At 37.1% G+C, this 21,153-nt stretch overlaps 2 protein-coding genes across 4 annotated transcripts in view; one reads left to right on the forward strand and one right to left on the reverse strand.

Annotated features, from left to right (window-relative positions):
* LOC144974894 (ankyrin repeat, SAM and basic leucine zipper domain-containing protein 1-like) overlaps positions 1-14,406 on the reverse strand; it is a 31,889-nt gene extending 17,483 nt beyond the window's left edge. The window contains exons 1-3 of the mRNA XM_078918359.1: positions 13,632-14,406; positions 8,696-8,820; positions 1,448-1,629 (exon numbers count right to left, since the gene is read on the reverse strand). Coding sequence (XP_078774485.1) covers positions 1,448-1,629; positions 8,696-8,820; positions 13,632-13,781 — 457 coding nt within the window. The 5' untranslated portion in view covers positions 13,782-14,406. The remainder of the gene's footprint in view (positions 1-1,447; positions 1,630-8,695; positions 8,821-13,631) is intronic.
* LOC144974895 (uncharacterized) lies at positions 13,952-20,549 on the forward strand. 3 transcript variants are annotated; one of them, XM_078918360.1, is made up of 2 exons: positions 13,952-14,059; positions 18,639-20,549. In XM_078918360.1, exon 2 carries the CDS (start codon positions 18,668-18,670, stop codon positions 19,994-19,996), a length of 1,329 nt encoding a protein of 442 aa, XP_078774486.1. In that variant the 5' UTR covers positions 13,952-14,059; positions 18,639-18,667; the 3' UTR covers positions 19,997-20,549. The 3 variants fall into 3 exon arrangements, with proteins under 3 accessions (XP_078774486.1, XP_078774487.1, XP_078774488.1); XM_078918361.1 differs by lacking the exon at positions 13,952-14,059 and adding an exon at positions 14,440-15,278; XM_078918362.1 differs by lacking the exon at positions 13,952-14,059 and adding an exon at positions 17,480-17,842.
* The last annotated feature ends 604 nt before the right edge of the window (positions 20,550-21,153 follow it).

A 21,153-nucleotide genomic window follows, 5' to 3' on the forward strand; every position in this document is an offset into this window, starting at 1 on the left:
GTATAGAGCGAGAGAAGCAAGGAGGAAAGAGAAGCAGCAGATCCAAATACCAAACACACAGTCAAACTATGTGTGCAACAACTGCGGTAGAGACTGCCATGCAAGGATTGGTCTGCTGAGTCACACCCGTCGTTGCTCTCAACAAGACTGATGAGACTAAAGCCATACAGGGCGCAAACCATCGTCTCTTGAGACGGAAGGATGCCTACGTCTTAAACTTGGTGGTGCAATTCCGCTCAGTGTTGGGAGCCACTGAGTTGGAGTTGACTTGAGACATCCTGTTATAATTCTCATTGATTCTCTTAATTGGATGTCAAGAGAAGGATCATCACATTGCCGTCATACAGGAGCTTGTGCACTGCCATGACCCTGAAGGTGATACCAGCCTAGATCCAATCCTGCTGGAACAGCTGAAGATGAGTAACCAGACCAAGAATGATCCAAACCGGCGTCCAGACAAGGTTCTTCCTTCTCCTGGACCCACACCTCCAACTCAATGTGATCTAGTAGTATCAATCAGCTTGTGACTATGGGTCCCAGGTTCACTGGGCAGTCGAGGTAGGCTGATTTTTTGGGATTGTTTTTTTTTCTTGCCTTTTCTCTCTGATTTGTCTGGCACTGTTTCACAGAATTTTTTCAGATCTCTGCCTTATACAAGTGTTGCTCCTTAATTTATCACTTTCATATCATCATTTAATCCTTTACATTCCTTGTGGAACATAGGGCTTCAACAGTACATCTCCACCGTATTCTGTTTATTGTCTTCTTCTTCATCTCTCCCCAGGACATTCCAGCCAACTTCCACCTCTTCCTCACAAGACCTTCTCCATGTTTTCTTTGGCCTTCCGACCTTCCTTTTTCTCTGAGGGTTCCAGTCCATAGCTTGTCTCATACTGTCTTTTGTTGGTTTTCTGAAAGTGACTAATCCATTTCCATTTTCTTGTTGAAATTAGCTAATTTCATCTAACCATCAGTTTGTGGGAATGTATTGACAGGTGTCATTTGGGTAGGCAGACGTTAGCCAACAGTTGCACAATACACAGTAAAATGAACAATCTACTTCATTATTATAATAATCCCTAAGTAAAATTCATTGACCAACAGAAGAGTGATGAATGACAGCAATGATTTGTGTAGGCTGATGCTTACATTTCTACATCAAGATAGATGGTGTCAAATTTTTATAGGAAATGATGTGATTAAATGTGATAATATTGAATTACGAGTATGATCAATTTCAATTTCTGCTAGGTTAAAATTGCTTGCCTGTCCCTTGAAAGATTCTGGTCAGTGACAAATTATCCCCACCAAATCCTAGTTGAATCCAATTACCAAATTATTGCCTGGAAGATAGAGTCCTGAAAACAATTCTACAAAGAATCAAAACTATGTCATCTCTTAGCCACTGGGAGCCTCTTCTTGAACCCCATGGATTCCCAAATTTTACCTTGTTGCAAACATTGCTGAACAATGTTGACATTTCCTTTGGCACAAGAAATTTTGAGATCGTCATCTGTTAAAACGTTAAATGATGGCTTCACTAAAGGGGTTGACACAAATGAATGATTTGTCGAAGACGAAGCATTTAATGACTTGACTGCTTGACCTGTATTCCGCTTTTTCTGTTTCCTGTTGAACAAAAAGAAAAAACAAATGATGAAATAATCATGAAAAACATCAGAGACAATAAACACTATCATACCTGCATTGTATCCATAAAAAATTCACAATTTATTGGTACACATTATGTAAATTTGCCATACAGTATCTTTATGATAAAAACTTTTTGATCATAAATGCAAGATTAATTGATACGGCTGACCTAGGCAATTGCACTATTCCACAACAACAATTCAATTTATTTTTAAAAAGCTGTAATAATTCATACAAGCTGGAGATCGTCCTGATGACTGAATGAACAATGAGTGTGAGCCTTTAAGTTTAAGAGACTGAAGCAGATCAAAGTCTCAGAAACTTTTGTATTTGGTCTTACATATGTGACCCTACGCCTTGAAGCTATATTAAGTCGGGATATGGAAAACGAAGAAAACCGGTTTTAAAGTGGGAATGGTCAAAATTATCAAATTTCAGTTTTTGGTTGTTTCAGAAACTACAATCATTTTTACTACATGGAAACATAATAATTCAACATAGATATTGAGGATAAGCTATATAAATTTAAAGTTTAAAAAAGCAACTATCAATAACACATTCAAAACGAGAGTTGACTTTCTCTCTGAGAGCAACCATTTCCAAGACTTAGTAATATGAAGTCTTTTCCTCCACCAATACCATGAAGATACCACAACAAAGGGCATGTCTTTATCTATCTCAGAGAAAGCATGACTGTTTCCACAATTTCATGGTTCAACCAATATGTAATGAACTTTAAAAACTGTAAACAAGTCTAGGTTTTTCCCTGACAATTTTACAAATGAATGATTCTGATTGGTCAACGCTCATCACATGCGCCTGTTGGCCATTATAATGCCCGGGCAATATGTCATGACGTCAGCATGGTGTGTTACATATGTGTGTGTTTGTGCATTTTGATACACACCAAATGCTATTATTTCTTTCTAGTTGCATTGGTTAATGATCGAGGTGAGGGTCCTTTGTCCCTCTTTCTTTATTCATGAAATTATAGGACATGCTAAGACTTTAATTGGGTGGGGTTCCTGACCTCCCATAGTGGGCAGGGAGGTACTTACTGTCTTCTACCCCTATATCTGTTTTCCAACGAGCTTTCTGTCTTTGTCTTGGAATGAGATTACTTGGTTTTGTCCTGACCCTGACCGGACACCCTTGGTGAGAGGGGAAACAGATGTATAGTTAGTTTTGGGAGATGATATTTTTTTCCTTGTAAATCATCTCTCTGTTATGTAACGTATTCTGTTTTGTTTACATATCATAATATGATTTGTAAACATTTGAGTGTATTCCTCTTAGTCGGGACCTGTGCTTGTGACTGGATAAGACTTTTAGGTGATTTCAAACTAAGTACTTCGATTGTTTGGAATCTACATCTGTTCCCTATTTGATCCAATTCTCCTTTGTCTTACTTTTTCTTGGGTGCTTTAATTGCCATTTTCTTCCTTATTATGGCGCTGATATGACCTTAATGTGTTGCAATCGCTGTAAAACCCTTAAAACAATTAAATACATAAGACTTGAATAGGACAACAGTTGCCCAATCTTATAGTTACAAAGATTGTTGTAGGATAAACATTTAATTTTAAGTACAAAAGCAGAATAGTAAATAGAGCCTTCAACAATCAATAAACTGCCGATGGAAATGCGTGTAACTAAAAAGTGAAAAAGATTAAATGTATGGATAGACAAACAGAAAGAGAGACAGACCTATTAATGTAGAATAAATAGATAGTAGATATGTAGATAGACAGAATTATAGAGAAGATAGATAGAGAAAGGAGATGAGAGAGAGAGAGAGAGAGAGAGAGAGAGAGAGAGAGAGAGAGAGAAGAGAAGGAGAGAGGAGAGAGAGAGAGAGAGAGTGAGATGTTCGTTTTGTCGTGCTTTCTTTATATACTGAAAGAAGGGGGGGGGGGGTAAGGGGGAGGGGGGGGGGGGGGGTCTTTTTAGACAATCAACAATGTGGGTGAACGCTAAGAAAAACTTGAGAGATTCAAGAACATGTTTTCATGTAAGTCATTGCACAATAAGCCTCAATCCCTCCTCCTCAAGCTGAATAATTTGACCAGCCCATTTCTTTAATTGTAATCTCATTGGTCAATATGTTTCCAGTTGATTGACTATCACTTACTTTGAAACAAATAAATGCTTTCTTAAACTATCCCTACAATTCTTTGCTCCGCCTTCATACCTTTCTTCATGTCTACCTCACTCTATCGGTCTTCCTTTTGTTTCTTTCACACATACAAAAACACACACACACGCACACACAAAACAATTATACAGGCAGGCTTCAATCTTTACTCTATTTCCCTCTTAAGGCACAAGCAGTCTCTCTCTTCCCCCCCCCCCCCCTCTCGCTCCTCTTTTTCTTTATCTCTCTCTCTCTCTCTCTCTCTCTCTCTCTCTCTCTCTCTCTCCTCTCTCCTCTCTCTCTCTCTCTCTCTCTCTCGTGTGTGTGTGTGTGCGCGCACACGCGTGTGTGTGTGTATTTTACTCTCTCATTCTTTCTCTTCCTCTCTCATCCTGTTTCTTGATATTTCTTTCCCTGCCCACCCGGCTTCACATAGTCTCAAAACTGTACTTTGAAATTATAAACCCTTCACTAACTTTTGGCATTTTGAAATCGTAATTCCTATAATAAATAAGACAAAAATGTCACATTAATAATTTTTATTTCATTAATAAAATTGATGCATTCTTCTTCTTCTTTTTTTTTGGTGTTTTATTTATTTTAAGATCATTTTACATAATAATGAATAACTGCAAAAATAATGATTGGATTATTTCAAACAATTGTATGTACATTATCAAATGTATATTCTAAGCTCATGCCAAAATTCAGTGATGTCAAAACTCCGGTTTCACCGGAGAAAATCCGGTCTGGAGTTACGGGCAACTTCCGTCAAATTCCAGTGAGATTAAAATGTTCCAAGGATTACCCCCCCCCCCCCTCCCCACCTCCAGTCACTACTACTTCAACCACCACCACCTCATCATTATCATTACCATTACTACTACAACCACCACCACCACATCATCACCACTGCTACTACTACAACCACATCCACCAACACCACCACATCATCATCACTATTACTACAACCATCACTACCACTACTACTACAACCACCACCACATCAATCATCATCACTACCACTACAACCACCACCACCACATCATCATTACCACTACAACAACAACCATCAATACCACATCATCATCACTATCACTACTACTACAACCACCATCATCATTACCACTACTTCTACAACCACCACCACCACCACCACCACCACCACACTATCTTCACTACCACTACTACTACAACCACCACCACATCATCATCATCATCACTACTGCCAATACTTCAACTACAACCACCATCACCACCACATCATCATCACTACTACTACAACCATCACTACCACTACTACTACAACCACATCACCATCCATACCACCATACAACAACCACCACATCACCGTCCTCACCACTACTGCAACAATCACCATATCACCATCCATGCCACCACAACTACAACCACCATTGCATCATCATCTCTACTACCACCATCACATCACCATCCCTGCAACTACTATTACAACCACCACAAAACCACCCCTACCATCACTAATACTACTGCAACCAGTGTTGCAAGCGCCGTAAAAACCCTTCAAACAAATTTAGCTCTCTCTCTCTCTCTCTCTCTCTCTCTCTCTCTCTCTCTCTCTCTCTCTCTCTCTCTCTCTCTCTCTCTCTCTCTCCTCTCTCTCTCTCTCTCTCTTCACACAAACACACACACACACATAATAAATTGCGCTCACTGGATTAACTTTCATGTTCACCTCCCTGTACTTGCCAATAATTGCTAATCATAAATACTTTAACCTCAAACTATAGCCTAGTTAGTTTTTAAAGTTCATGTTGCTCTACTTATCACTAGATCCACTTTTAGCACTCTCACTCTCTCTCTCTCTCTCTCTCTCTCTCCTCTCTCTCTCTCTCTCTCTCTCTCCTCTCTCTCTCTCTCTCTCTCTCTCTCTCAAACACACATACACACACTACAACCACCACGACCACTACTACTACTACAACCACCACCACCACCACCACATCATCACTCCCATTACTACTTCAACCACCACCACTACATCATTATCATTATCACTACTACTACAACCACCACCGCCACATCATCATCATCATCATCATCACCACTGCTACTACTACAACCACATCCACCAACACCACCACATCATCATCACTAGTACTACAACCATCACAACCACTACTACCACAACCACCACCACATCATCATCACTACCACTACAACAATAACCATCACCACCACATCATCATCACTACCACTACTACTACAATCACCATCATCACTACCACTACTTCTACAACCACCAGCACCACCACCACACTATCATCACTACCACTCTACTACAACCATCACCACATCATCATCACTACCTTTCCTACTACAACCACCACCACATCATCATCATCACTACTGCCAGTACTTCAACTACAACCACCATCACCACCACATGATCATCACTACTACTACAACCATCACTACCACTACTACTACAACCACATCATCATCCCTACCACCATACAACAACAACAACCACATCACCGTCCCCACCACTATTGCAACAATCACCACATCACCATCCCTACCACCACTATTACAACAACTACCACATCACCATCCATGCCATCACAACTACAACCACCATTGCATCATCATCTCTACTACTACCATCACATCACCATCCCTGCAACTACTATTACAACCACCACAAAACCACCCCTATCACCACCAAAACTACTGCAACCAGTGTTGTAAGCGCCGTAAAAACCCTTCAAACAAATTTAGCTCAAATCTCTCTCTCTCTCTCTCTCTCTCTCTCTCTTCCTCTCTCTCTCTCTCTCTCTCTCTCTCCTCTCTCTTCACACAAACACACACTCCCACTCTCTCTCTCAAACACACACACACACACACACACACACACACACACACACACACACACACACACACTACAACCACCACCACCACATTTTCATCACGACCATTACTACTACGACCACCACCACCACATCATCATTACCACTACTACTTCAACCACCACCACCACATCATTATCATTACCACTAAACTACTACAACCACCACCACCACATCATCATTACTACTACAACCACCACCACCACCACTACATCATCACTACTACTACTACCACCACCCACACCACATCATCACTACTACTACTACTACTACCACAGCCACTACTACAACTACAACCACCACCACATCATCATCACTACCACCACCACCACCACTACTACTACTACTACTACTACTACTACAGCCATTATCACATCGTCATCATCACTACTACTACTACTACTACTACTACTACTACTACTACTACTACTACTAACTACTACTACTACTACTACTACTACTACTACTACTACTACTAATACAACAACAACCACCACCACCAACACAACATCATCCTCACTACCATTAGGATTTGGAACTTTACTTCATTTGAAATAAGGAAACTTTGGGGCTGTATTTGGCAATGTTTTTACATATCATAATATAGTTCTAATCAGTTATCTATTTAGATCTATACAATATTTAAGCACGATACCAAATACCATCCAAAATCCCTTTTTTCTGTGTGGAAATTCCTCTTTCGGTATAGAAATTCCTCCGAGCGGTGCCTGAAATTCCTGTGAGTCAAAATGAAAATTGACGTCTCTGCAAATTTTTCTATTCTCGTCAAATATCCAATGCCCGTATCTAAGGAGTTATCTTTGCCCATTGATTTGACAGTGTGTGAAATCGGTGTCTAACACCAAAGTCGATTTTCTCAAAACTTGGTTTTTACACTCTCCCTACTTCAAACGGTCATATTTCGGCAATGAAGAACCAGAATTTTATAAATTTGGTATCAAATTTTAAAGCATAAAATAAAGCTATGATTGGGTACCAAAAACCCAAAATTTAAAAAATCCGACTTAATACCGTTTCGAGGCGGAGGGTCACATATAGGATTCCATATCTTCAAATTGAGATACTAGGTGGCTGCTAACAGAACTAAAGGTCTAGCTAAGACTTGTCTCAATACAAGTAAACAGGGTCTGGCAATTCTGACAGCATATGCCATGCATTGAGGAACTTGGGGTTGAAAAGAATCTTGTTGTCAACCGCAGGAAAATTTGTTGAGGAAGTGTGTTAGACAAAGAATTGGCTGGGAAGACATACACACTCTGTCCTGGTGTTGAAATAGAAGAAATTTTCGAGAAAGATTTAATTTTTTTTGAAAATGAATGAAGAATAAAAGATTAAAAATAAAAATAATAATAAAAAAATAAAAAATAAATAAAAATAATAAAATAAAGAAAATAATAAATATAATAATAAATAAAAGAAGAAGAAGAAAGAAGAAGAAGAAAAGAAGAAGAAGAAGAAGAGAAGAAGAAGAAGAAGAAGAAGAAGAGAAGATAAAGAAGAAGAAGAAGAAGAGAAGAAGAAGAAGAGAAGAAGAAGAAGAAGAAAAAGAAGAGAGAAGAGAAGAAAAGAAGAAGAAGAAGAAGAAGAAGAAGAAGAAGAAGAAGAAAGAAGAAGAAGAAGAAGAAGAAGAAGAAGAAGAAGAAGAAGAAGAAGAAGAAGAAGAAGAAGAAGAAGAGAAGAAGAAGAAGAGAGAAGAAGAAGAAGAAGAAGAAAGAAGAAGAAAAAGAAAGAAGAAGAAGAGAAGAAGAAGAAGAAGAAGAAGAAGAAGAAGAAAAGAAGAAGAAGAAGAAGAAGAAGAAGAAGAAGAAGAAGAAGAAGAAGAAGGAGAAGAACAAAAAGTCATAGGCATAAGAAATAAATATTCGAAATCAAAGAATTACTTATCAAAATAAATCAATCAAATGTGCACATATTCACAGTGTGTGTGTTTGCGTGATGTGTGTGTGTGTGTGTGTGTGTATGGGGGTGGTGGTGGTGGTTGTTGTTGTGGCTATATTACCCAAATTTGCTGGTATTTTGTTGAAACGATGAACTGGCCTGTGACTGTGAGAGAACGTTCCCAATTTTATTGACACCTGGCTTTCTCTGTGAATCTGATTTCAAATAATCATTTGAATTTGGCGTCTGAAAAAAAAAATAAACAGAAAAAAACCCTCAACATTCAAAACAAAATTGTCAAATTTGGGAACTTAGAAACATTAACAGAAAAGCATATGATTAATGTCAATAGTTAAATAGATAGTGTTAAAATAATAGAATGTAAAGCAGTGTCAAACTTTATTCCTGGACTGTTAACAAGTCACATGTAATGTGTAGGGTGTTCTTGCAGCTCAGTTGGCGGAGCACTTGCTTTATACGCAAAGTGACCTGGGATGTAGTTGAGATTTTTTTTCTGACACCCCTGTCCACCCAGTAGTGGTTAGGTTGATCTGCTAGATCTGGTGGAAAGTACTTTTGCGATAGACTAGCGTCCTATCAAAAGGGTAGCAAGCAATTGCTACTGTCTGTTTAACATTGTAGAAAACAGAACAAACTTCAGCATCAACAGCCTTATGACATGGCTTTGAAGGACTACTTTAATGTGTGTTGCTTTTCTATCACTTCATCACTATGCTCTAATTGAACTGTGATCATTTCTCCTGAAGGACATTATAGTTTGACAAAATAGTCTTCTAAAGAGGTGGTATGACAATTTTCAGCATCACTGATACACAGGGGAAACAGCATCAATCTGATGTTTCTCTGTAAACCTTGCATCAACCTATTGCTTGAATGTCATCTTTCCAGCTCAGTCTGATCGCTTTATGATGTGTATGTTTTTCCTATCCATGCCATTGAGAAGATCATTTATTGCCCCCCTATTGTTTACCATTCCTTTATTCAATTGGACACAGTGTCTCACATCTGTCACATTGCAAGTTTTGCTTACACTGTGTTTATCATTGCAGTGTATGTCTTACCTAAAACATAATAATTGATAGCCCCCATAAGTTAGAAATTTCATACTGTAGTGTTATCAATTGGAAACAAACTGCTAACTGGATAATAGAAACAGACTGACACACTCGAGGTAAAACACACACATTCACGGCAAGCATCCATCGAGACAGCACAGCCATTTCATTCATTCATTCATTCATTCATTCAGTGCTATCAAATGTGGCCCATCGCCTCAAAACGGTATAATGTTGGGAGAACCAAATGCCAAAAAATGATTATAAACTCAATGTGACCAAAAATGTAAAATTTTAGTTTTTGAAACTCACTATATAGTTTTTTTGACTATAAATTCAATTTGTCGCATCAAAATCACCCTGACATAATACTGTTTAGATACAGCAGGTCACACAAATAGTCAGGGAAGGACAATGTTCTTTGGTTTGGGGTGGAGGGTGGGGGTAGGGTGAGGAGGGGTACAGAGCCTAAACCAACTCAACTGATTGTTAACTGTCAAAAACATTATTAAACCCATCCCCCCCCCCCCCCCCCAAAACAACAAAACAAAACAAACACAAAATCAAGAACAAAAAAAACCCCCAAAAAACAAACAAACAAACAAAAACAAAACAAAACAAAAACGTAGCCACGAAACTTATTTAGGAATAAATGGGCGAAACATGACAATTTCTTGACACATAAATCCCCCCCTTCTGATGTCTTCTATGTCCTAATTTAATACTCATTTCAGCTATTAACCCACTTAATACTATAATTACACGAGCATCTACTCCCAAGCATAAAGTGATATTTACTTCAATAAGTATTAAATAACTTGGTAATTGCCCTTTCCACAAAACAATTTTTAATATCGACTGCTCTTCATGCCCATCACATGAATCACCATCATCATCTATTGATGTAATGGGTGTTGAGAGCAGTTATGATAATGATAATGATGATGACTTTGATGATATAGACATCTGGATCAAATACCATACCATTACCACAATACACAAGATCTTTTTATTTATTGCAACCTAGTGACCTATAAAAGAAGTGATCTCTACTGTGCACCTACGTTTTGTTAGTAAGATGTATTATGTTCCAAAGACAAAAGAGTTGATTTGTAAAAAGCCAATTTAAAAAAAAGGGCAAAATCAGGGCAAACAAGTTTTGTGCTAGAAATAGTCGCAAATAACGTTCAAATTTATTATTTTTCATCAATTTGTTAGAATCTGAGATCCGCAATTTTGTTTTTATTGGACTATTTGGAGGGGGGGGGGGGGGGGGGGGGGGGGACCCCAAACTCTAGGTGATCCTGCCCAAATATCTTCTTTTCTTTATAAACATCCAAACTTAACAAAATAAATGGAACTAAAATTGTAATTTTTGTCCCCAAAATCATTCTAGAAAAACTATCATCACAAGTAGCTATCAAGTTAGAGTTCGACCATTCCACTAGAAAACAAAAATTAAATAGACAGGAGCATATTTTTTAAAAAGTTATAAACCTAAAACACCTGAAAAAGTTATAATTAATTGAGTTTTTATATAGCGCAATATCCACTAAAGATGCTCAAAGCGCTTTAAAAGGGGTCCCTGGCCAACAGCAACACGTAACATATAAGACGGGACAACACGCCTGTTAGGCGATATTACATTTTATTTTCGGACAGAGACAATACTGTTAACAACCAGGTACTCATTTTACACCTGAGTACAGTGAAAGAATGTTAGTAAAGAGCTTTTTCCAAGGATTCAACTATGCGCTGTGCGAGGCTTGAACCCAGGACCTTCCGATCTGAAAGCGAGTATCATACCACTAGACCACATAGCCACACAAACTGAATGTGACAACCTATTGCTTGGAAAGATGGCAGCAAAAAACACTTAAAGGATCCATTAAAGTTGGCCACATACCAGTGAAGTTAAAGCATAGGTATAATGATGTGACCAATTATTCATTTACCATTAATCGTCGATGGTAAGCTGAGTGTAATGTGGATAAATTCATCCTCAGTCTTGGGTAATCTTTCTTTTTGGTTAATTACCACTTAAAACAACTGGCAACTCTTTTTTTTTACTAACAAATTGTCTGCCTTGACTATTCAAATGGACATTTACATTTTAAGAAAATTTACAGCAAAATGTGTCGTTTTGAAAAGGAAATTTGCAAATAAAATGGTACATAGTAGTCCTTCAGAGCCATTTGGCCCATGGAGCAGGAGTTTATCCCAGTTTCTGTAGCGTGAAATGGACAACAGTAATTACTTGCTATCCTCTGGACAGGACACCAGTCTATGACAAAATACTTCCACCAGATCTAACATATCCAGCTACCTATTCAGTGCTGGGTAGAGGGGATCAGAAAAAATCTCAACTGCATTCGTGATCAATCTCGATCCCTTTGCATGTGAAGCAAGAGGTCAACCAAATGAGCCCCCAAATTATACAAGTCAGGGGGAAATTTACTCTGAGAAATCACATCCTGACTAATTTAAAAGAATCAAATTTTATAAATATTTTCTTTTAATTTTATATACTTATGGAGGTTTTCTCACTAACAGTCAAGATAAGGTGTGCCATTTGGCTTTTCTGAATTAAAACTAATAATTTTTAAATCATGAAAATAGAATGACTGTTATGGCTTGTCAACACTTTATACACAGAATGCATCCCATAATAATCTGATTTCATACATTCTATTAAAAAATTATTTCCAAATATAATTAGTTATATGTGATTGTGGTGGTTGTAGTAGGAGTGGTAGTGATGATGTGATGGTGGTTGTAGTAGTAGTAATGATGTGGTGATGGTGGTAGTGGTGGCTGCTGTTGTAGTGGGTCGTGATGATGTGGTGGTAGTGGTTGTTGTGGTAGTTGTAGCAATGACGATGTGGTGGTGGTGTAGTAGTCGTGTTAGTGAAGATGATGTGGTGGCAGTTGTAGTATAGTGGTAGTGATGATGATGTGGTGGTGGTTGTTGTAGTCATGGTGGCAGTCTGAGTCATGATGTGTTGGTGGAGATGGTTGTAGTAGTGGTAGAATGATGTGTTGTTGGTTGTTGTAGTAATAGTGGTAGTGATGATGTGGTTGTGGTTGTAGTGATAATGATACATGGGTAGTGGTTGTAGTAGTATTGGTAGTGATGATGATGTGGTGGTGGTAGTGATTATAGTAGTAGTGGTAGTGAAAATGATGTGGTGGTGGTGGTTGTAGTAGTCGTGGTAGTGAAGATGATGTGGTGGCGGTTGTAGTAGTAATGGTCGTGATGATGATGTGGTGGTGGTTGTTGTAGTCGTAGTGGCAGTCATGATGTGGTGGTGGTGGTGGTTGTAGTAGTGATAAAATGATGATGTGTTGTTGGTTATTGTAGTAATAGAGGTAGTGATGATGTGGTTATGGTTGTTGTCGTAGCAATGATAGTTATGGTGATATGGTGGTGGTTGTTGTAGTAGTAGTGGTAGTGATGATGTGGTTGTGGTTGTTGTAGTACCAATAGTAGTGATGATGATGTGGTGGTGGTTGTTGTAGTAGTAGTGGTAGTGATGATGGTGAGTTGTAGTAGTAGTGGTTGTGATGATGTGGTGGTGGTGGTTGCTGTTGTAGTAGTAGTGGAATTGATGATGATGTGGAGGTGGTTGTTGTAGTAGTGGTAGTGAGATGATTATGTGGTGGTGGTTGTAGTAGTAGTGGGAGTGATGATGATGTGGTGGTGGTGGTTGTAATAGTAGTGGCAGTTATGGTGATGTGGTTGTAGAGGGGGGGGGGGGAGGGAGGGATACCCTTGGCCTTGGGATCAATAATATTATTAATATGATGACCTCAATATATTATGACAGAAGTTGCCCGTAACCCGGAACTTTTTGCTCCAGACCGGATTTTTTCTCGGTGAAACCGGAGTTTTGGCATTACTGTATTATATAATTAAAATATACAAATACAATCAAATACAGCACTCCAGTGGAGTCTCCACTCCACTTTCTAGTAACTTACATTTACTACATCATAATCATAATCATGGTGACGGTGATCACAATCGAAAAGGTGCGACTGAGAGGGAGAAGTCCCATCCTCGTCATATTCAAAACGGCCTTCTTCAAAGTCATCATCATCATCATTTAATTCAGCAGGCATGTATGCCATTTTAATTAGAGATATTGACTCGAATGCTGGAAGTATCTTGGTTGTCAATCAATGGGGCTAAAATTGATATTATTATGGTTTCACTATACCTACCACTCAGACTACTTTCGCTTTCTATTTCTCCAACAAGATTACTTCCGGATTAAGGTTCATCGCTGACAACCTCTTTTATTTTCTTTTTCCTTTTTTTTTTTTAGTCTGCTAAGGAATAAGGAAACTAAAGAAGCCTATAGGCCTTTGTCCACATTCACGTATCTATATCTACTTCCTTTTCTGGTGTAAGTTCGTTTATTCAGACAAAATGCTAAGCACCTTAGTGTATAAAATAAGCATTATAACTGTATAAACATTATAACTTACTGTAGCTTTATCTAAAATAACACTCAACTCAAATGCCACCAAACCAAGACTTGAGCATGAGAAACGCTGAATTTAAGTGCTTTGAGTATACTTTCAGATCATTGTCATTGAGATTTGGGAGGCTAGCTCGACTAGATATCTAGATATATCTTAGATAGTCTAGATAGATATCTCTAGAATTAATAATGTCAACAAAGAGAGAGAATTAAGGCCAAGCTTTATTGATTTTTATCTATGGTTTAGCCGTTTGCCAGCTGTTCTCAGTTTTATTGGGTTTAACTCATAGATGGTTTAACTCTATAATGTCAAAAAAAAAACAAAAAAACATCAACGTGTTTTCAATACCGTGATTCATGTGTGATGATAATGATGTATAGTAAGTTGCCAAAATCTACAATCTACATGGTAATAAGTCAAATAAAACCAGACTTTTTTTCTCTCTCAACAACTGTAGTATTATAAATGAAGGCACTTAGCAGTATAGAAAACATTAGTTGCTAAATGAGCATGGCTATCATTCACTTAACAATGACCCAAATGGACTATTTTTGTACTTTAGTAGTTTAAAAATGGGATAAATCTGTCATCAAACAACCTCTGACTCTGAATGTTTGAATGCATAGTTGCCAATTACTATGAAGTAAATTCGACTTAATACGACAAAATCTGTCCCAAAAATTATGAAAAAATCTGTTATAGATGTGCAGCTTTAGACACTGGTCATTTAAACGATAAATACCATTACAGTGCAGAGCAGAGAGTGGATATATGGACATGACGCTTATATCGACATTACATCACAGTAATGTTTTTTCCACTGTATATTAGCAAATAAAGATCACCATCTAACCACCTATATCAACATAAATTTTACCACAAGACGGTTATATCAACATTGCAAACCATGAATACCAGCAACAATTTGTCTGGAAAAAATAAGGAATACAATTTTTATACGTTAAGATATCCTGCAGTGAAGTAAAACACAACAGCCAATGAAAATGTAGAAATATCCTGCTGTGATGTAAATTAACACCAAAGAAAATGCAAGATTATTGTCCAATGACATCCCATGAATTGATCAGAACCGTGATGTTAGCCGTCAAGCCTAGTCCTGGGCCGTGCCAGCATTTCTCGGTAATACCAGTAAAGGGAGTGCCTGATAACAATATTTCTTGGCTTTTAACAACTAGGCAAATGAGAAGCACTCTCCACATCACCCACTATGCGCGGGACTGTTTAATTGTCTTCGCAAGCTGCCCATTCTATCCCAGTCTGGAACCGAAACTGAGTGTCAGTGAATGAGACAGACCTCTTATTCCTCCCCCCCCCCCCCCCCCCCCCCCAACAAAATTTTTAAAAAGAAAAAAAAAAGAAGAAAACAACTCAATTTCTCTAATATGTAGTCACGATGACAATGCTTCACCGTCTCAATATTATCGGCAAAGTCACTGCCACTATTACTGGTAATCAGTCTCAAACCCTCTCAACAACTTAAGTTTTAGAAGATGCCATTGTTATGGATTTGAATAGTGTACCATTGAGCCATGTCACTATCAAGACCCTCCACTGATTTACACAGCAACTTCATGACAGTGCTTCCTTATTTGATGTCTTTGCCATTGCTGAGGAAAGGGTCCATAATATAAACCACGATAACAGACTTTTTAAAGTCAAATAGAGTGATCCATCATAAATTTCAAAATCTGCCCTCTTACAGGCAACCAAATCATCAAAATTGACTTCCTTTGTTACTATCTTGCATTTACTCATTTGTTACCCTTTAATTTTTTTTGAATTACTGATATATCGACACCACGCTTATAGCAACATTTTACCACAGTCCCGACGATATTGATATATATATCTTTTCTCAGCTTTATTAAAAACCACAAATCGAACAAGATTTTAAAGACAAGACATAAACATACATAATAAAGTAGATTGTAGTGATAATGTTTTGCTACTTATAACTTGAATTATTTGAAATTCCGTTAAATGGGTCTACAGTGTTGACAGCTGTCAAACAAATTAAATCATTATCTATGGCTCTGATAGTAAAACAAGACGGTCTTTGGTGATTTCTTATCTGAATAACAATTATAGGCACTGAAAAATCTAAGCTTATTGTTATTTAATTTGTCTTGAATTGAGCGTGAAGATTGCGAGTCTGTTATAATATATGAATTTTCACAAATGCCGGGCCATACTGTGTGTCCAATTGATCTTTTTTTCCAGATTTATTCTATAAATTTGGTATTTAGAGTTTAATAGGGTTTTTATAATGATTAATTTGAAAATTAGAGAACAAAACAAAAGGAATTACGTTATAATTCACGTTTGTGTTACTTGGCCACGCTCTTATGACCTGAATCTGAATCATTCTGAGTATTTGTGTTCAAGGGCAGAGAGAGAGTTGTCGAATTTGGCAGCCATTATTGGTGTTTAGGCTGATGAATTTTGATAATCTTTGCTTGAAGGTGTCTAAATCTTTTGTGTTCACAAATAATTCCAGTCGTTGATAGTGCAGGGTGCAAATGCATATTTGAAAATGTCTGAGTTTGCAGATTAGTCTTTTACTATTTTTGTGTAGGTTTTTCTTTGAATGCGTGAATTTCGTTGTATGTTTAGTTGTTCTGGTAAGATGGCTGTCATTTTGTTTGTAATTTTGAACATAAGAGTTAGTTGTTGTTTGTTCTGTCTGTAATGCGTGAATTTCGTTGTATGTTTAGTTGTTCTGGTAAGATGGCTGTCATTTTGTTTGTAATTTTGAACATAAGAGTTAGTTGTTGTTTGTTCTGTCTGTCTTGTCAGGGAGTCCATCCAAGCTGTATGATGATGTATGTTACACTGTCATGGGGTCATTGAAGACAAATCTTGAAGCGCAGGGCTGGACAGCTTTAGTAACTTTTATATCAGATTGTAGGTCAATCAATGACAAGAAAATACGAGAACAAGTAAGATCAATCAATTCCTGTCCTCCACGGCATTTGTAGAAGTGCAGAGAAAAGCTAATTTTTTAGTTTTGAAACCTCTGGATTTATTTTGAGAACATCTCTTTAGGAAATGTTATAATTAACTCACACAAAAAAAGAACATTATATCCAAAATTCCTATCCTACAGTATATCTATAAAGTGACTTTGCCAAGGATGATAATTCGATTCCTACTTTATAAATTTTGATGCAAATTAAAGAACAAGTAATTTTTGCAACTTTTATTTCCTCAAAATCTAAATTGGCTAAATTATGTGCCATGCTGTCAAATACACTGACAGATTTCTCCCATCCTTATTTTGAAACGAGTCATATACAAAGTAATGAGGGCTCAAAATAATTACTGGTTACAATAGTAACATGTAGCAGATGCCTCAAAATTCAAAAGAAGAGTGAAATGCGGTTGGGGGAATGGAGATAGGATAAAAAGCAATTTAACTTTTTCAATGCAGATTTTGGTTATACCCTGATCGGAACTCCGATATAGTACTATTTTCATAAAAAGAGCAGCAATGGCAATGCTTCAAGGATGTAACCGCTAATGCTAAGCCTACTCTAGTGCATAACCTTAACAATAATAGAATACCCTGAGAAGTCGGCCTGTGTGCAGAACTTGAAATATGGACATCATACATTTTATGAGCCCATGAATGTGGCTAAGTTGATATCGGAAAATGTAGACATACCACGACAGGGATAAATAAGGTATTTCAGCAGCTGTCAGGCTTGTATGAATATTTTGGATAAGATAGTTATTGAGGATGATATTAAATTAATCTGTTTCCTTAATAGCGAAACCTGAATAACAACCATGGTAAAAGTGCATGGAAAATTCCTTTCCTCAGTAACATGGTCCACTTTGGGACTAAGTCTTGTCTAATATATTATTTACCTAGAGCATGCATTAAAGTAATTCTGCAATCCTCGTGAAATGACATGTGCTGATGATTTTGACTTTATGTCAAAATCAATCAAAAAATGACGACATGACTCTATCAAGGAATGAAGATAGGTAGAGATCAACAAAAATGTATTAAAATCATCATTATGATTGTTTGTAACAATTATATGACTTATTTGAATAATAATAGTTAAATGATGATGAGTTTTTAAAAAAAGGCCAAAATAAATCGTCTTAAGGTACACAAAAATATTAAATTAATACAAATTTTTGTATGTCCTCCATTATTTTTGTCACCATCCTCACAACGGTCTATACTACAGCTTCGATAATGGTGAAATTTGAAGTAAAATGGCAAGCGACAAACAACCTGGCCCATTCACCCTGTTATAAACAAAATTGGCTAATTAATATTTTTGTCATCTTTTTCGTGATTAATGCCCATCAGAATTTCTTTCAGACGAAGTAATGAACCTGATGTACAATCAAAATTAACAGCTGATCCATTACAAGTAATGAGTAACGAGGCAGCTTTAGTTTGAATTCAGTTGAATTTTAAAGTTCCTATCACCCATTGCTTTACTTTCTTTTTTTCCTCAGTTCCAAAAAAGTGCGACATTGCAACGATTATGGATTTTCAAGCAGCAAACTCTTCTGTTGAAATGAAAAGATCAAAAAGCAGAAATAAGGTTTATTTTCCAAAGGCATTTCTAAAGACTCAACATCATACCAGGCCTTGTTTGGATGTTCGTATGAAAATCTTTTCCAAAAGGACACTTCTGAAATATAGGGCACGGAAAGATGGTCTGAAAAATTCAAGAAATTCTAAAGTTCGAAATGGCAAAAGAATATACAAAAAAGTCAAGCCATACAAATGTCCCACATGTTGTAAAGGGTTCATTTTCTCAAATAACCTCAAGCGCCATAACCGACTATTTCATCAAAATTATTCTGATTTAGTTAAGGATTCCAAGCATATCAACACTGACAGAAGCAATCAAATTATTGGACACAATTCAAAAAATAAAGAATATAACAATGCAATTGAAGAAAATACTGATCTTGTTAATCACATGAAAATTCATTGGGGTGATAAACCATATGAATGCATTACTTGCGGTCTCAGGTTTCATTTTAAAAGTGGGATTCGAAGGCACATGAGTGTCCATACTAAAGAAAAGCCATTTAGTTGTTCTATGTGCAACAATACATTCACTCGAAGCAGTAGCCTTTACAAACACATGCGAAGGATTCATCAAGAGGATTTCACAGTGTCGCCATCAGGACTTCAGGATCAACATGTTGATAAAAACAATAAACGCATCAGTCCTTTAGATGATGATCTTGCAAAACAGTCCAAACTTCACATTGGAGATCTAAAACCATTTGAGTGCATTACTTGTCACAAACGCTTCTATGAAAAGACAGAGTTACGTAGACATTTACGAGTTCATTCTGGAGAAAAGCCATATCCTTGTAATTATTGTGAGAAAACATTTGGGAGCAGTGGTAATCTATATTCACACCTGAGGAGGATACACTATGAACTGTGTAAAGATCTTTACAATTTCAAACCTCCACCTTCATCATCAGTACAACGCTTCAATTCAGACAATTACAACAAGTTGCCATCAAACAGTATACCAAGCAGTAGCACCCCTAGTCTTCCACAGTCTCTAAGTATAGATCAAGATAAATGCTTCAAGTGCACTGTTTGTCATGAGAGATTTAGTTCTGAAATTGAGTTGTTAATGCATGCAAAAAATCACCAGAGAGCACAGGAAAACAAGTGTTATTTTTGTGACCAAGTCTTCAGTCATCTTGGTCACATGCATGTCCATATGAGATTATTGCATAATTATGCTACCAATGAAGCATTTGGTTTTAATATTAGTGAAGTTGAGAATAACTCTTATAGCAGTAATGATTTTAATGAATTCCGTTACATCAATGGGTAATTTTCACTCTTCAAAAATACCGCTTGTATTGTAGTTGACACAAAATAGTAAATTATGGGGTTGTTAAAAAATAGATGGTGCACTTTATAATCCGTATCACTAGTTTCTCTTTCATATATCCAAATACTATCATCTAGCAGTAGTATTTTAAGTTCATCAGTATACTGTTCACTTGAATAAATCTAGCATTATATGGATGCGAATTACTGGTGCAGATGACTAGATTCAGTTAGCTTGTGAGTCATATTGTTTAACAACAATTAATGAGCTTTTTCTAATCAAAGATACTCCCTCCCTCACCCGTAGCTCTAGCCTATAAATTTACATTGACCTAATTGTTGTTTTGTGTTAGAAAGAAATCAGTCTCCATGCTTTTTGAATGGATCATGCAAAAGAGTTAATCAGTGGTGAATCTTTAAGTTTAGTTTGGTTTCATTTATTTTTCCTACATATTGTCCCAGAAGTCTGGAACCAATAACAAATTGTATTTATTCTAAAACTAATGAAGATATTATAAATTTGTTTCAGTTCATAAAGATATCATTCAAGTTTTTATTTTTGCCGAGTTTATTGTTTTTAGAATGTACAATTGAACGCTGAATCCAGTTGATTGAAAACAATTGAAAATGGCGACAGAGGTAGAAAAGGCAGAATGTGTGAAATGGTTTATTGAAACACCAATTCAAGTCAAAAGACGTTTCTAGTCCAAGTATGCAAAGAAGGCACCAGGCTGGAAGGCAATTCGTAATTGGACTTTTAAGTTTTATGAAACTGGTTCAACAACAGACAAGAAAAGAAGTGGTCGGCGAAATCGTCAGATGAAAAGCTGTGTAATGTTCAAGATTAGTTCTTACATTCTCCAGGTGAGCCAAAGTCAGTTCGCATGGTTGCACGTCAAAAGAGTTTCCTGGAAGATAGAGAAATGTAACAGTCTTCTGAGGGAACTGGTGGGATCAACTTGAAGTGCTGGTCAAGTGCTCCTGTGGACGTCCGACCTGGCACTGTGCTATTCCACCTGGGGTAGAAGCAAGAATGTTAAGAAGGTAGTTGTAAAACTTCGCAATTCCATGCGTATAGTGTCAAGAACTCTGGCAACAACAGAATGGGGCCTGATAATGACAATTATAAACAACTAGCTTGATAAGATCAAAGAGAGA

The sequence above is a fragment of the Berghia stephanieae genome, chromosome 6 (assembly GCF_034508935.2).
Source record: "Berghia stephanieae isolate SIO BIC M18660-M18661 chromosome 6, UCSD_Bste_1.3, whole genome shotgun sequence".
Taxonomy (NCBI): domain Eukaryota; kingdom Metazoa; phylum Mollusca; class Gastropoda; order Nudibranchia; family Aeolidiidae; genus Berghia; species Berghia stephanieae.

Coding starts and splice junctions, on each gene's coding strand:
- LOC144974895 (XM_078918360.1), top strand. CDS start 18,668: ATGGATTTTCAAGCAGCAAACTCTTCTGTTGAAATGAAAAGATCAAAA.